At 34.6% G+C, this 12,673-nt stretch overlaps 3 protein-coding genes across 5 annotated transcripts in view; 1 reads left to right on the top strand and 2 right to left on the bottom strand.

Annotated features, from left to right (window-relative positions):
- Positions 1-12,673, bottom strand: part of LOC125838351 (uncharacterized) — a 37,608-nt gene that overhangs the window by 6,112 nt on the left and 18,823 nt on the right. Inside the window, exons 1-3 of one of the 3 annotated variants that reach the window (XM_049517421.1) lie at positions 6,711-6,893; positions 5,824-5,968; positions 5,073-5,684 (exon numbers count right to left, since the gene is read on the bottom strand). In XM_049517421.1, the coding sequence (XP_049373378.1) occupies positions 5,073-5,684; positions 5,824-5,968; positions 6,711-6,746 (793 nt within the window). In that variant the 5' untranslated portion in view covers positions 6,747-6,893. Of the gene's footprint in view, positions 1-5,072; positions 5,685-5,823; positions 5,969-6,375; positions 6,397-6,710; positions 6,894-12,673 lie in introns of those variants that run through there. The other 2 variants (XM_049517437.1, XM_049517429.1) reach the window with 2 other exon arrangements.
- LOC125838367 (sugar transport protein 8-like) lies at positions 9,831-11,297 on the bottom strand. The gene has a single exon (XM_049517448.1). The coding sequence runs from the start codon at positions 11,295-11,297 to the stop codon at positions 9,831-9,833; it is 1,467 nt and encodes a 488-aa protein (XP_049373405.1).
- Positions 12,129-12,670, top strand: LOC125835564 (REF/SRPP-like protein At3g05500). Its single transcript, XM_049514679.1, has 2 exons — positions 12,129-12,149; positions 12,422-12,670. The coding sequence occupies exons 1-2, from the start codon at positions 12,129-12,131 to the stop codon at positions 12,668-12,670; spliced, it is 270 nt and encodes an 89-aa protein (XP_049370636.1).

The raw sequence follows: 12,673 nt of genomic DNA, 5'->3' as shown, positions 1-12,673 counted from the left end.
AGAATTATTAAAAGCTACAATAAACACTACTTTTAATCCCATAAATTCTATCACAATAGATTTGCCTCCTTTAAATATCAATGACCGGAAGACAATACTCATCTCTGACAAAACCGAACAACCTCCTCTCTACCATGAATCCAAGCAAACCTTACCATCAATTCCCTTAATACCAGTAGATGAATTGGCTGCAACCCATATCTACATGAAGCCGCCAGTAACTTACACAAACTTATCATCTTGGGTCAAAATAGGTCATCAAGGCTACTCTCTACTACTGTATGTCTGGATGGAGCATCAAGAATAGTGCTAGTGATACAAACTCCTTTCGTCAAAGTTCAAATTGTGTCGGAGAGGATAAAGAGAGCCACAGAGACTTACAACAACCATCTATAAATGTCGACAACTTTTCGGCCACCAATGAAATACGAATACCAACTCCTAGGGTTATCATTCTTCCACATGGGAGACACTAATGTACACTCCCAAGCACCAAGCCCATCCAATGGCAGCAACAACCCCCTACGAGGTTACCTGAACATCCAATACATAGATCCCTTGTACCATCACTGACAAATATAGGGACTAGCGCAGGAAACCGGGGTTTTCTTCCCAACTATGGGAAGAAACCCTAGTTCCATGTGCTTGTCCCTACATTTTCCAATGATGGTACAAAGGGTCTATGGCTTGGATGTTCGGGTAGCCTGGTCGGGGCTTGTTGCTGCCATTAGATGGGCTTGGTGCTTAGGAATGTACATTAGTGTCTCTCATGTTGGAATGTGGAAGAATGATAACCCTAGGAGTTGGTATTTCATTGGTGGGTGGAGGGTTGTCGACATTCATAGATGGTTGTTGTAAGTCTCCATGACTCTCTTTATCCCCTCCGACACAACTTGAACTTTGACGAAATGATTTTTGTATCACTAGCACCATTTCTTGATACTCTATCAAGACATGCAGTGTTAGAGAGTAGCCTTGGAGACCTATTTCGACCAAAGATGATGGGTTCATGTTGGTTACTAGTGGCGTCATGTAGATGGGGATTGCCTTTGCAAAAAAATTGTTTATTGTGTTAAGGGAATTGGCAGGAAAGTGAAGTTTGTTTAGATTCTTGGTTGATTCAGTGGGTGGAATAGAGGTTGTTTGCTTTTGTCAGATATGAGATTGTCTAAGCCTTCTGATCATTGATATTTAAAAGATGCAAATCCATTGTGATAGAATATATGGGAATAAAAATAATATTCATTGTAGTTTCAAATATTCCTGGATTGTTGGAACTAGGAGTAGAAGGATTAACCGCCTAAACTAGAAGTATTTATTGTAGTTTGACATAATGAAAGAATAACAGAGAGAAAGGAAGGACCAACTATCATGAAAAAGCTCATGTAATAGAATTACCCCTTCTTTGTTTTGAAGTAGAGCTGACTTATTTTGTTCATTTTCTTTCTTTCCCAAGATCTGCATTTATTTGTCATTCTTAAATAGAGATTTCAACTTCTAATTTTTTAGTTTCAACGGTTAATCTTTCTACTCTTAGTTCCAACATCTCAGGAATATTAAAAGCTACAACAAATACTACTTCTATTCCCATAAATTCTATCACAAGAGATTTGCCTCCTTTAAATATCAATGACCGAAAGACTCATATGATCTCATCTTTGACAAAAGTGAACAACCTCTTCTCTACCCACTCAATCATGAATCGAAGCCAAACAAACTTTACCACCAATTCCCTTGATACAGTGGACGGATTGGCTACGGGTGCAACCTCCATCTACATGACGTCGCTAGTACCCAACACAAACCCATCATCTTGGGTCGAAATAGGTCTCCTAAGCCACTCTCTAACACTGCATGTCTTGATTAGAATCAAGAAATGATGCTAGTGATACAAAATTCATCCAACCTAGCTCAAATTATGTCGAAGGGGATGAGAGCCATGGAGATTTACAACAACCATCTATGGATTTTGACAACCTTTCAGCCATCAATGAACTACCACTCCTAAGGTTACTGTTCTTTCACATTCCATCGTGTGAGACACCACGGTACACTCCCATATGACAAACTCAACCAATGGAAGTGACAACCCCCCACCACCAAAACATCCAAGACATAGAGCCTTTGTACCATCACGAACAAATGCAAAGACTAGCACAGTGAACAGAGATTCTCTTTCGACTACGGGACAAGTGGGATAAATGTTGAGAACACAAGTTCAAATGCAAGACAACGTAGCCTCCTCAACTCAGGTACACCCCCTGTAAAACTAGTTCTGTTACGACCAGTAAATTCGAACACCCAAGAAATAGAAGAAGCTTTAGAACTAATGTAGGAAACAAGAACCGAAATAACTATGTTAGAAGAGATAAAAGTGATAATCAACAAAGAAAAATACAACAAAAGATATATCTTTATGTATCCCTGAATCTATTAAAAAGCTCAATAAATATCAGGCGACCGTACAACTCTCAAATAGGGAACTATGTTTTAGTAATAAATCAAACAATAAGGAACCTTAATGCGGAGACATAATCCAACAAGAACATTTAGGTTCCTTGTACCTGCATTCATGGAAACTAGTTCCATGATTGGAATGTCCTTGTTGGATTTCGTCCCAACATTCAGGTTCTTACAGTTGGATTCATTACTAAAACATAGTTCTCTATCTGAGAGTTGTAAAAGGTTGCTTGCTATCTATTGAACTTTTTAATAGATTCGAGAGACTGATAAAGATGAATTTCTTGTTGTATTTCTCTTTAAAGATAATTAATTTTATCTTCTTTAACATAGTTATTCTGATTTTTGTTTCTTGCATTAGTTCTAAAGTTTATTCTATTTCCTGTGTGATTGTATTCACTAGTCGTAAAAAAATTAGTTTAAAAGAGAGTGTACCTAAGATGAGGAGGCTACATTGTTTTACATTTGAGTTCCTATGCTCTTCATTTATCCCGCTAGTCCCATAGTTGGGAAGAAAACCCTAGTTCCCTGTGCTAGTCTGTGCATTTGTCAGTGCTTGTACAAAGGGTCTATTTATTAGATGTTTGAATAGCCTGATTGGGGGGAGGGGGGGGGGGGTTGTTGGTGCCATTGGAGGGGTTCGGTGCATGGGAGTGTACATTGGTATCTCCCATGTTGGAATGTGAAAGAATGATAACCCCAAGAGTTGGTAGTTCATTGGTGGTTGAAGGGCAGTCGACATTTATAGATAGTTTTTGTAAGTCTCCATATATATCCTCATCCCTTCCGTCACAATTGAGGTTTGATGAAAGGATTTTGTATCACTAGCATCATTTTTTTATTCTCCATCAAGATATGCAATGTTAGAGAGTTGCCTTGGAGACCCATTTCGACACAAGATGAAGGGTTTGTATTAATTACTAATAGTGTCATCTAGATGGGTTAAGGGAATTGGCGGGAAAAGTCAATTTTGTTTGGTTTGGATTCATGGTTGATTGAGTGGGTAGAATAGAGCTTGTTCACATTTGTTGGAGATGAGATCGTATCAGTCTTCTAATCATTGATATTTAAAGGATGCAAATCTATTGTGATAGAACTTGTGGGAATAGATTTAAGTATTTATTGTAGTTTTTAATATTTTTGGAATGTTGGAAACTAGGCGATTTCTTTTTTTGTACTGGGAGATGTATGTAGGGTAGGAAGACTGTTTTGATAGACCTTGAGCTCAAAAGAGAAGTTCTTAAAGCATGGTTGCAAGAAGATACCAACTAAATATAGTACAATCACGTAAGAAAATCATGATAATTTTACTCACTTATTTGCTAATACTTTGTTGTCTCACAGGCTCAAATAGTTATTGAAAGTGCCAAAGGAAGTTCAAGTGAGTCAAGAGTAAGGAGAAAAAACATATTTCCCCATCTTTAAGTGAGATGGCTTAACTTGGGAAATATAAACTGAAGATCAATTTGAAAATGAGTAGTTTCCATTATCATGATGATAAAAGTCAGGACCCAAGAGTCCAAAAGTTACATACATTTTCCAATTACTGAGAGTATGAAAACTACATGCAACTTCAGACCTTTTAAGTAACATTAAGGATTTGCCTCCCCAATAGATTTCGTCTTGCTCTTTTTCGGCCACCCAATATTATCTACTTTCCTTAAAAAGATACTTCCCTATATAATTCCTCCATGAATACATTGGTACATATGCTTAATCATGCAATGCAGAGTTAAAAAGAGAAGTAAACTTTGAGAAAAGGGAGATAGAGTTTAAAGAAGAAATATATCAGCCTAATGTAAAGAACTTAAAAAATAAATGTGTGTCAGCCTAAGGTGAAGAGTATAATAATAAAAAGCAAAACTATGCAGCTATAAGGAGGTATACTAGCACTTCTAGAAATGTTCAGCCGTGAGGCCAGCTAAATCTTCTATGTGTACCACCTTGCTGTCAACCATTGAGTGTAGAATCTAAATCACAGGCTTTTACATTTTCAATAAGATTTCAGCTATTCAAGAACATTTGAATGCTTCAAGTATCAATACTTTTTATCAGTGCTCCAAGTATCTATATTTTTGTTTTGATAAACAACAACACATCCAGTGTAATCCCACAAGTGGGGTCTGGGGAGGGTAGGATGTACACAGACCTTACCCCTACCTTTGTGGGGTAGAGAGGTTGTTTCGATAGACCCTCGGCTCAAAAGGAATGTATTGAAGCATATTTGCTTTGATATTCTCAACAATATTCTCTGCACCATCTCATTAAGTGAACAAAATGTATCTGGAGTGCATGGAGGAAGCCAAGCATTAAAAATTGAATGACAAATGAGACAACAACAACATGCCCTGTATGCCAAATGAGACAACTATTGAATATAATTGTGCAACCTCTAAATAGAAGGTGCTTCACACAATAGAATGCAAACTAGAAATGATAACAATATCTTTATAAAAAGTACACTGAAATTAGCAATACTACTATTTCCCATTCTTGGACTCAAATTTATATCAAGAATAGACAGAAATCTTTTCCAGTCACATGTAAAGGGATTAAAGCTACAGTGCAAGGTGTTGGTTGATAGGGTATCGCGCATAAAAAATTAGTCTTACTTGCTGATTGTCCGATGGATGTTTCAATCATGAGCATTGGCTTAACATATGATTCAGCAATTGGGTGTGGCTCAGCCTCCCAACTCACGAACTTCTGAACTCCGCTGTCCTTTGGTTGGCCTGAGTCTATCTGTTTTGTGTCAACAGGCTCCTCATAAGGAACCAATTTTTGATCAGGAACCTCAACTACAACTTTTGTAGATTGTTGCCGATAGCCATATCCAGAATGACTAGGCTTGCGAGATCCAACAACTTGACTGCTCTGCCCAGTCTTCGGCCTGTTAGATGTTGGGCTTGCTATCCATTTTTGCGCATCATCCCATTTGGAAGGGGCAGGTTTTGAGAAATGAGCTAGGGGCACTCTCTGTGCTGCCCGTTCAGCCTTTTGAAATTCAAAGAGAGGAGATACAGTACCAACACTATCGATTCCACCATCACAGTCCAAACTACTGTCATCTTGAGACCTAATTCTTGTACTAACCAAAGATTGATCTTTGATTCTCGTGTCATTAATCATCTCCAATGACATTGATGAATCAAGTGCTAAGGAAGTTGAACTCTCAGGAACAACACTTACAACATTTACATCTTTGTAATTCTCCAAATTACAACCTGACAGGCAAAAAACAAGTACTTGCATTCAATCTAACAGAGTGTGTAAACAAGGTAAGCATTAAAACAAGAAATGAAGGTACCCCCTAAGTACAAAATCTCATTGCACAATATACAAAACGTCAATGCATTACTATACCGGAGTCATGGATCTCAGGCAAATGGGATCTCAAGGACACAGTAGCAGATTCAAGCTCTTGATCCTCTACTACGTCATCCCTTCCTTCTTGTTTCCTCTTCTTTTCTGCTCCCAGTAGCATAGACCTCAGCTTTCTAGGAGACAGCTATAACAAAACAAACAAAACGGAAGGGGAAAAGAAAGCTTAATTTCCTAAATGAGAAATGGGGTTTACATAGAAAGTGATGGCTCTGTATAACTATGTGCAGATTCAATGGATCAAAAGTTGATTTTTTTTTTAAACAAAAGGAGAATAATGCAAGAAGTAGAAAAAAACAAGCAAAACCAACAATAACTAAAGTAGGAAAAGCCCAATTGTGATGAAAACGATATATCAATGCATCATTCTCTCTACCTTTTTTTGCCTTGAAAATCAAAACACACATTGGGGAAAGAGAAAAAGTGAAAAAAAGTGCTTTCAACCCAGATCACAACGCCAGTAAAGAACCAAATTAACAATTTAGCAGTACATAATGCATCAGGGTTTGTACCCTTTACTCCATCGTCACTCACTCTGCAAGATTCTCAAGCTCAACAATGTCAATTTTGCCTTGAAAATACAAACTCACATTGGGGAAAAAGGACAAAAAAAAAACTTTTTTTTTTGCTTTCAACCCAGATCACAAAAGGGGTTTCTCGGATGATAAGCACCTCCACCTCCCACCCTGAAATCGTATGTTCAAAAGAGCAAAGTCGGAGCTTGTATAAAGAGATGAAAAAAGCAAAACAACCCAGATCACAAAACAGATTAAAGAAGCTAATAAACAACTAATCAGTGTTTATACTCAAATCCTACTCCATTGTCACTGATTCTGCAAGATTTTCAATCTCTAAAACTCAAATTTTACCTGTAAATTTCTCTTGTCGATTCTTTCATACTCCATAAAGGATGATTTCAGGCTTGTGGGGTGTGACAGTTTCTCTGAGAAAAGACTGAAATTGTAGTGATGAGAGTGTTGGCTGATGAATCTTGTCAATATCAGAATGGACAAAAAGAGAAAAGAAGAGTGTAGTCCCTACACTTTCTACTCAAATCTTTTTGACTCAAAATTATGATTAAAAAGGAAAAGTTTCAAAGATACTACTTTTACTTACTTCAAGTGAAGTTATTATCAAATAAAATATTAGATCTTTTTGTCTTATGTTGAGTAATAAATAATCTTTTGACCAATAATGAAGGGTATGCTGGTCATGAAAAATCGAAAAATTGAATCAAATCGAGTAGAAGAAAATATCCTACAATTAGGAGTGTACGTTTGCTAATTGGTTTGAATAGTTTGATATCGATAATTGGAAAGTAGTAAAATATCTACAATTAGGAGTAGGTGTTTGCTATTCAATTTGATATTTCTTAAAGTTTGATGTCGATAATTTAATTATCGGTAACTGAAAGTAGTAGATACCAAAAACAAAAATATATGCAATTAGGAATGGATGTTTGCTATTTAGTTTGATCAGATTGATATTTTTAAAAGTTTGATTTAGATAATTTATTAATCGGTAACTGAAAATAGTGGATACTAAGAACGAAAGTTCAGTTCGATAAATCAAACTTTGATACGAGAATTTGATAATTACATATAAAGAAAAAAGATATGTTTATAATTTATTCAATATTTCATATGTTAGCTTTTAAAAGAATGATGTATGCTCCCTGTCAAGTCTTAATATTATGAATATATCAGAATAGGTCAGTCAAGAAATCTATAGCACTCGCTAATGATACCTATATATATATGAGCTAACAATTCACAAGGAATGGACGTCGGTATGTCAAGTTTCACTTCGATAATCGAGAAGTTTTGATCCCATCTTTTCTAGAAAATCTAAAAGTTTCAAAGTTCTATCCAATATATTATCAAACTTTGATATGGTAAATTACAGTTTGATTGGAAAAAAAAGGTTCATTTCGATATTTTATTTAATTCTAAGCAAGAAAATAACCATAAATACAAATCAAACCGGCTATATAAATACTTATTAATAAATATTTGAATACTTCGGTTCAAAAGTTCTAAATTCTTATACTCAAAAAAACATAAATTATGTAACACATTTAGATAATTCTCATTAATATAATATATTTAAAATGCAATAAATATTAAAGAGAAAATTTTAAAAATAAAAGAAATTAATTAAAAAGAAATTAACATATAGATGGGGGAGGGGGGGATAAAATAGGAAGAGATATTTTCTTTCCCTCTATTTATTAACAAGGTAATATGTTACTCAGATTATGAGATTACAACAATTTTATTATTACCTAATTACATACTCTATATAGTTCCTTCTTTTCTTAATGTGCAATTGATATGATAGCTTTACGTTGAAATATAGTCAATCTAATATGTTTATATATATATATATATATATATATATATATATATATATATATATATTAAAATGACAAAAGAATTGAATTAACAAAAAAATAAATAAATATCAAAGCGATGAAAAACTGACTTAAATAGTTTGTTTTGATTCTAACATTTAAAAGAATTGGCTTAATTGATATAATTTTCCTTTTAAAAAAAAAACTAATTTAAACTGAATCATGAATATCCCTACATTCTTAAATTGAATTGGTATCTGATTATTTATCAATACACCTTAATGTTCATGTCTAGTTATTTAATAATAATTAATAAAAACTAAAACTAAAACTTAGCGTCTTCGAAAGTTTTGGAGATATGTAAAATACTACGATCAATGTTATAAGATTTAATTTGCCAATAAAAAACTAAGATACAACATCCTTAGATTTGTTAATATTTGCTTGTAAAAGTTGTGTGTACCATTCCGATGTAAGATCTACCGATGTCTTATAATATATACAATGTCCATAAACTATGTATGTCTTAAATATAGATTAACACTCTTCATTTTCCTATCTCATTTCAATGTAGAATTCACTTAAGATTTCAATTGTTATATACACTTCACCTTCAAAAGCTTGTCAGTCTAGAAATCTCTCAATCCTACTTGACCTTCTATAAGGGATAATTGATAGGTTTCTTTCCATAACTCACAAGATAACTTTAGAGTCAAAATAATTTTCTTTATCTTTTTCAATTTCTATAAGGGATAATTGTAAGGTTTCTTTCCATAACTCACAAGATAACTTTAGAGTCAAATAATTTTCTTTAATCTTTTTCAATCATCTCTAACTAATATATAACTTGAGAATTCTACCAATATATATTGGAGAGAAGTATAAAAAATACCCCTAAACTTGACGCAAATTATTAGTTTCATCCCTGAACTATTGACAGCCTTAAAAACACCTCCTTACTTGACTAATTGAAGCTAAATACACCCCTGATCTTGCAACATTAGTGAAATACACCCCTAAATTCTCGTCAAGTTTAGGGGTGTTTTCAACACTTCTCTCTATTTTTATTAAGAACTCCATGTTCCTACAAGAGTTTGAGACTACTTGCTAAGTCATGTTGCATATCGGGAGTGTAGCAGGGGTGTATCTAAGTTTAGTTAGTCAAGTAGAGGGGTGTTTTTAAGGCTATAAAAAGTTCGGGAATGAAACGAACAATTTGCGCCAAGTTTAAAAGTGTTTTTGATACTTTTCTTGTAAATATTGCCACTTGCATGTTAAAAAAGAAAGCCTACTAGATATGATAGAATTAATTCATCTTGATTTTATTATATAAGTTCCCATTTTTTTTTATCTGTATACTTGCTATCTTCATAGGAGGAAATATCTGATTGTGGATCTTCTTATTGTTTCAACATAAAAGCAAAAGATGATCAATTTATAAATTTCTAATTTGTGTGAACATTAATGAAGCAAATAGAAAACAAAAATGCAGCTACATACCAACAAATAAGAAACTAAGGGACTACTTTTGACGACAAAAAAACTGATATTCTAATCCATATGATAAAAACTGAACCTACAAACAAAAAGCTAAATGTTGATCACAAAAAACTACTTAATAAAAACATAATACATTCTAGAATAATCTCTTCCAAATAGGGTGCTGCATCCACACTCTTTCGACCATGGAATCAATCGGAACTCCCTTCGTTTCAGGCAAGAAGAAGTAGACGAATAATCCCATGACAACGATCCATCCAGAGAAAAAGAAGAAAATATAGGCTTTCATAGTGCAAAGCATAGTCAAGAAAAGTTGTGCAATGATAGAAGTGAAAAGCATGTTTGTGCTAACCGCGAAAGCAAAACCAGTTGTCCTTGTTTCCAATGGGAATGTCTCACTAGGAATTAACCAACCAAGAGGTCCCCATGACCACGCGAACGACATTACATAAGTACACACAAGCAGCACCACTATTGCTGCAAGTGTCCTGTTCAACGTTCCTGTCTCTGATAAACTTTTTACCAAAATTGCTCCGATTGCCAACTGAGAAATTAACATCTGACAACAAGCTTGAAGGAGCAATTTTCTCCTTCCAACCTTGTCAACAAGGTAGATCGAAACGAATGTGCTGCCAACATTAACAATTCCGGTAATGACAGAGGACAGAAGCGAGGCATTGGCCTTGAATCCCATAGTCTGAAACAGGACAGGCGCGTAAAACATAATAGCGTTGATTCCAGTAAATTGCTGAAAGACTTGCAACAACACACCAATCACAAGTGGCGGAATGCTAGCAGGCTTCAGTAAGTTTTTCAACGATTGCTGCTTAACTTGCTTGGCTTGTTCACACGCTGCCACGATTTCTTTGTACTCAGCCTCAACATCACTGACACCCCTAATCTTCACGAGCGTGGACTTCCCCTGTTCCTCATTACCACGCTCAATTAGACTCGTAGGGGTGTCAGTGATCACAAAACTACCAATAAACAGAATCACCGCAGGAATAGCTGCAAATCCAAGTGATATTCTCCAACCATATGGATGTATCATTGAAGTTCCATAGTTAACAAGATTTGCTACGAATATTCCTATAGTCACAAACAATTGAAACATGATATTCACAGCTCCTCTGTGTTGGATTGGTGCAACTTCAGTTAAAAACAGAGGAACAGTCTCGTTTCCGAATCCAACACCAATACCAAACAAAACTCTACCTAATATAAGCATCAACTTGTTCTTCGCGGCAGCACTCAATACAGCTCCAACAATGAAAAAGATTGACGCTATCAAAATGGTAGTCCTTCTTCCTAATTTAGTAGCTGCTTTTGAAGCGAAAAAACTGGCGAAAAGAGCGGATATGTATAAGGATGAAGTGAAGAGTTGGAGAAGCCAATTATCATATTTGCAATAGTTATTTTCTTTAGCATGTAACTTTGTTTGATAAACATGTGGGAAGAATTTAATCAAGAAATCATCCATAGCAGAAACTCCTCCTGAAATACCAATATCGTAACCAAACATCAATCCACCAAAGGCAGCAAAAATCCAACAAGACACCACGTATACTGTGATCTTATAATTGTTCATCCTAACGTTCAACATTTTCGCTATGAAAAACTTTTTTTCCTGAAGAAAGATATTTTATTTATAAAGTTATGAACTCTCTACTATTTGTTAATAGAAAATAGCCAGCAAACTACGTTTATTTATAATGGTATAAGACCTAATTTAGGTAGGATTAGAAATTCTATTCCTATATTATTTAGACTAAAGTTTTATTAGTCCATTCTTTTTCCTAAAGTTTTATATATTTTGCACAATATTACCGCTTTAAACATCATTGTTTCAATTCGAATCCTAGAAGGATAAGGAAACTATTTAGGTAAAAAATTTTAGGAAAGGTGTGATATTATTTCATTCCTATTTTCTTGTAATTTTATTTGAATCTATTGAAATTTTCTCTTTATTTTTTGCTTATATTTTTTTGTGTCTTTTGGTTACTAGACGTGTATAGGCCTGAATAGTCATGATCTTTAAATTAAGACCCATGATTTTTATGTGTTAATGTCATTCGTAGATATAATTTCAAAACAAAAAGGAGTATAAGTAAAGTGATCGTGACTGAGATATAAGTAGTAATTATTGTTGTATTGAGTCATGATGTGCAAAACCTCATTTCAAAATATGGTTTTGATTCCCACTTTAGGGTTCAAAAGTAGACATTCTTTACTTGAGTTAATGGTTAAAAACATACTTAATTAAAATATCTTATTATTGAGTTTCATATCTGAATTATCACCAACACTATTTATCAAAATACACCTCAACTATAAGTTGTTCCCTTTATCCTACCTGAAATATCACCATTGTTGAAGTATTTTTGAGAACAATTGATGAAAGTTGATGTATATATAATTTGATAAATGATTTGAGATGCCATACTCAGAGATAATGGTAAATATTATTAAAAGATGAAACTAACCAAACAACATAATGAAGAAGAATATCAAACTAGAAGTAAGATTTATAAGCAATGCAAAACTGAACCTACAAATAAAAGTAAGAATCTGATCAAAAGCCTTTTGAAGCTTGCAGAGTACTTTTTTTTATCACAAAAAAACTACTTAATAAAAGCCAATGCATTTTAGAAGAGTAACTTCCAAATAAATGTGCTGCATCCACACTCTTTCGACCATGGAATCAATCGGGACTCCCTTTGTTTCAAGCAAGATCCTGCAGCGGCTCACGCAGTTGCAGCTGATGTCAAAAGTGCTGGTGTGATGGGAGCTGCGTCAGGACTAGCTAAAATAATCTATGCTAAGTATGAGCCCACTGCCAAGAAACGTTACACCAAGTACGAGCCAATGGCCGAGCAATATGCTGCATCAGAGAAGGGATACAACGCTTTATATCTTCCATTGGTACCTACTGAGAAGATTGCAAAGGTATTCACTACTCAGTTTGTGGCAAACTGATTT

The sequence above is a fragment of the Solanum verrucosum genome, unplaced genomic scaffold (genome assembly GCF_900185275.1).
Source record: "Solanum verrucosum unplaced genomic scaffold, falcon-dt-bn FXZP01000284.1, whole genome shotgun sequence".
In the NCBI taxonomy this organism is placed as follows: Eukaryota; Viridiplantae; Streptophyta; class Magnoliopsida; order Solanales; family Solanaceae; genus Solanum; species Solanum verrucosum.
The sequence above is the reverse complement of the archived record's forward strand: the minus strand, read 5'-3'. Positions and strand labels throughout refer to the sequence as shown.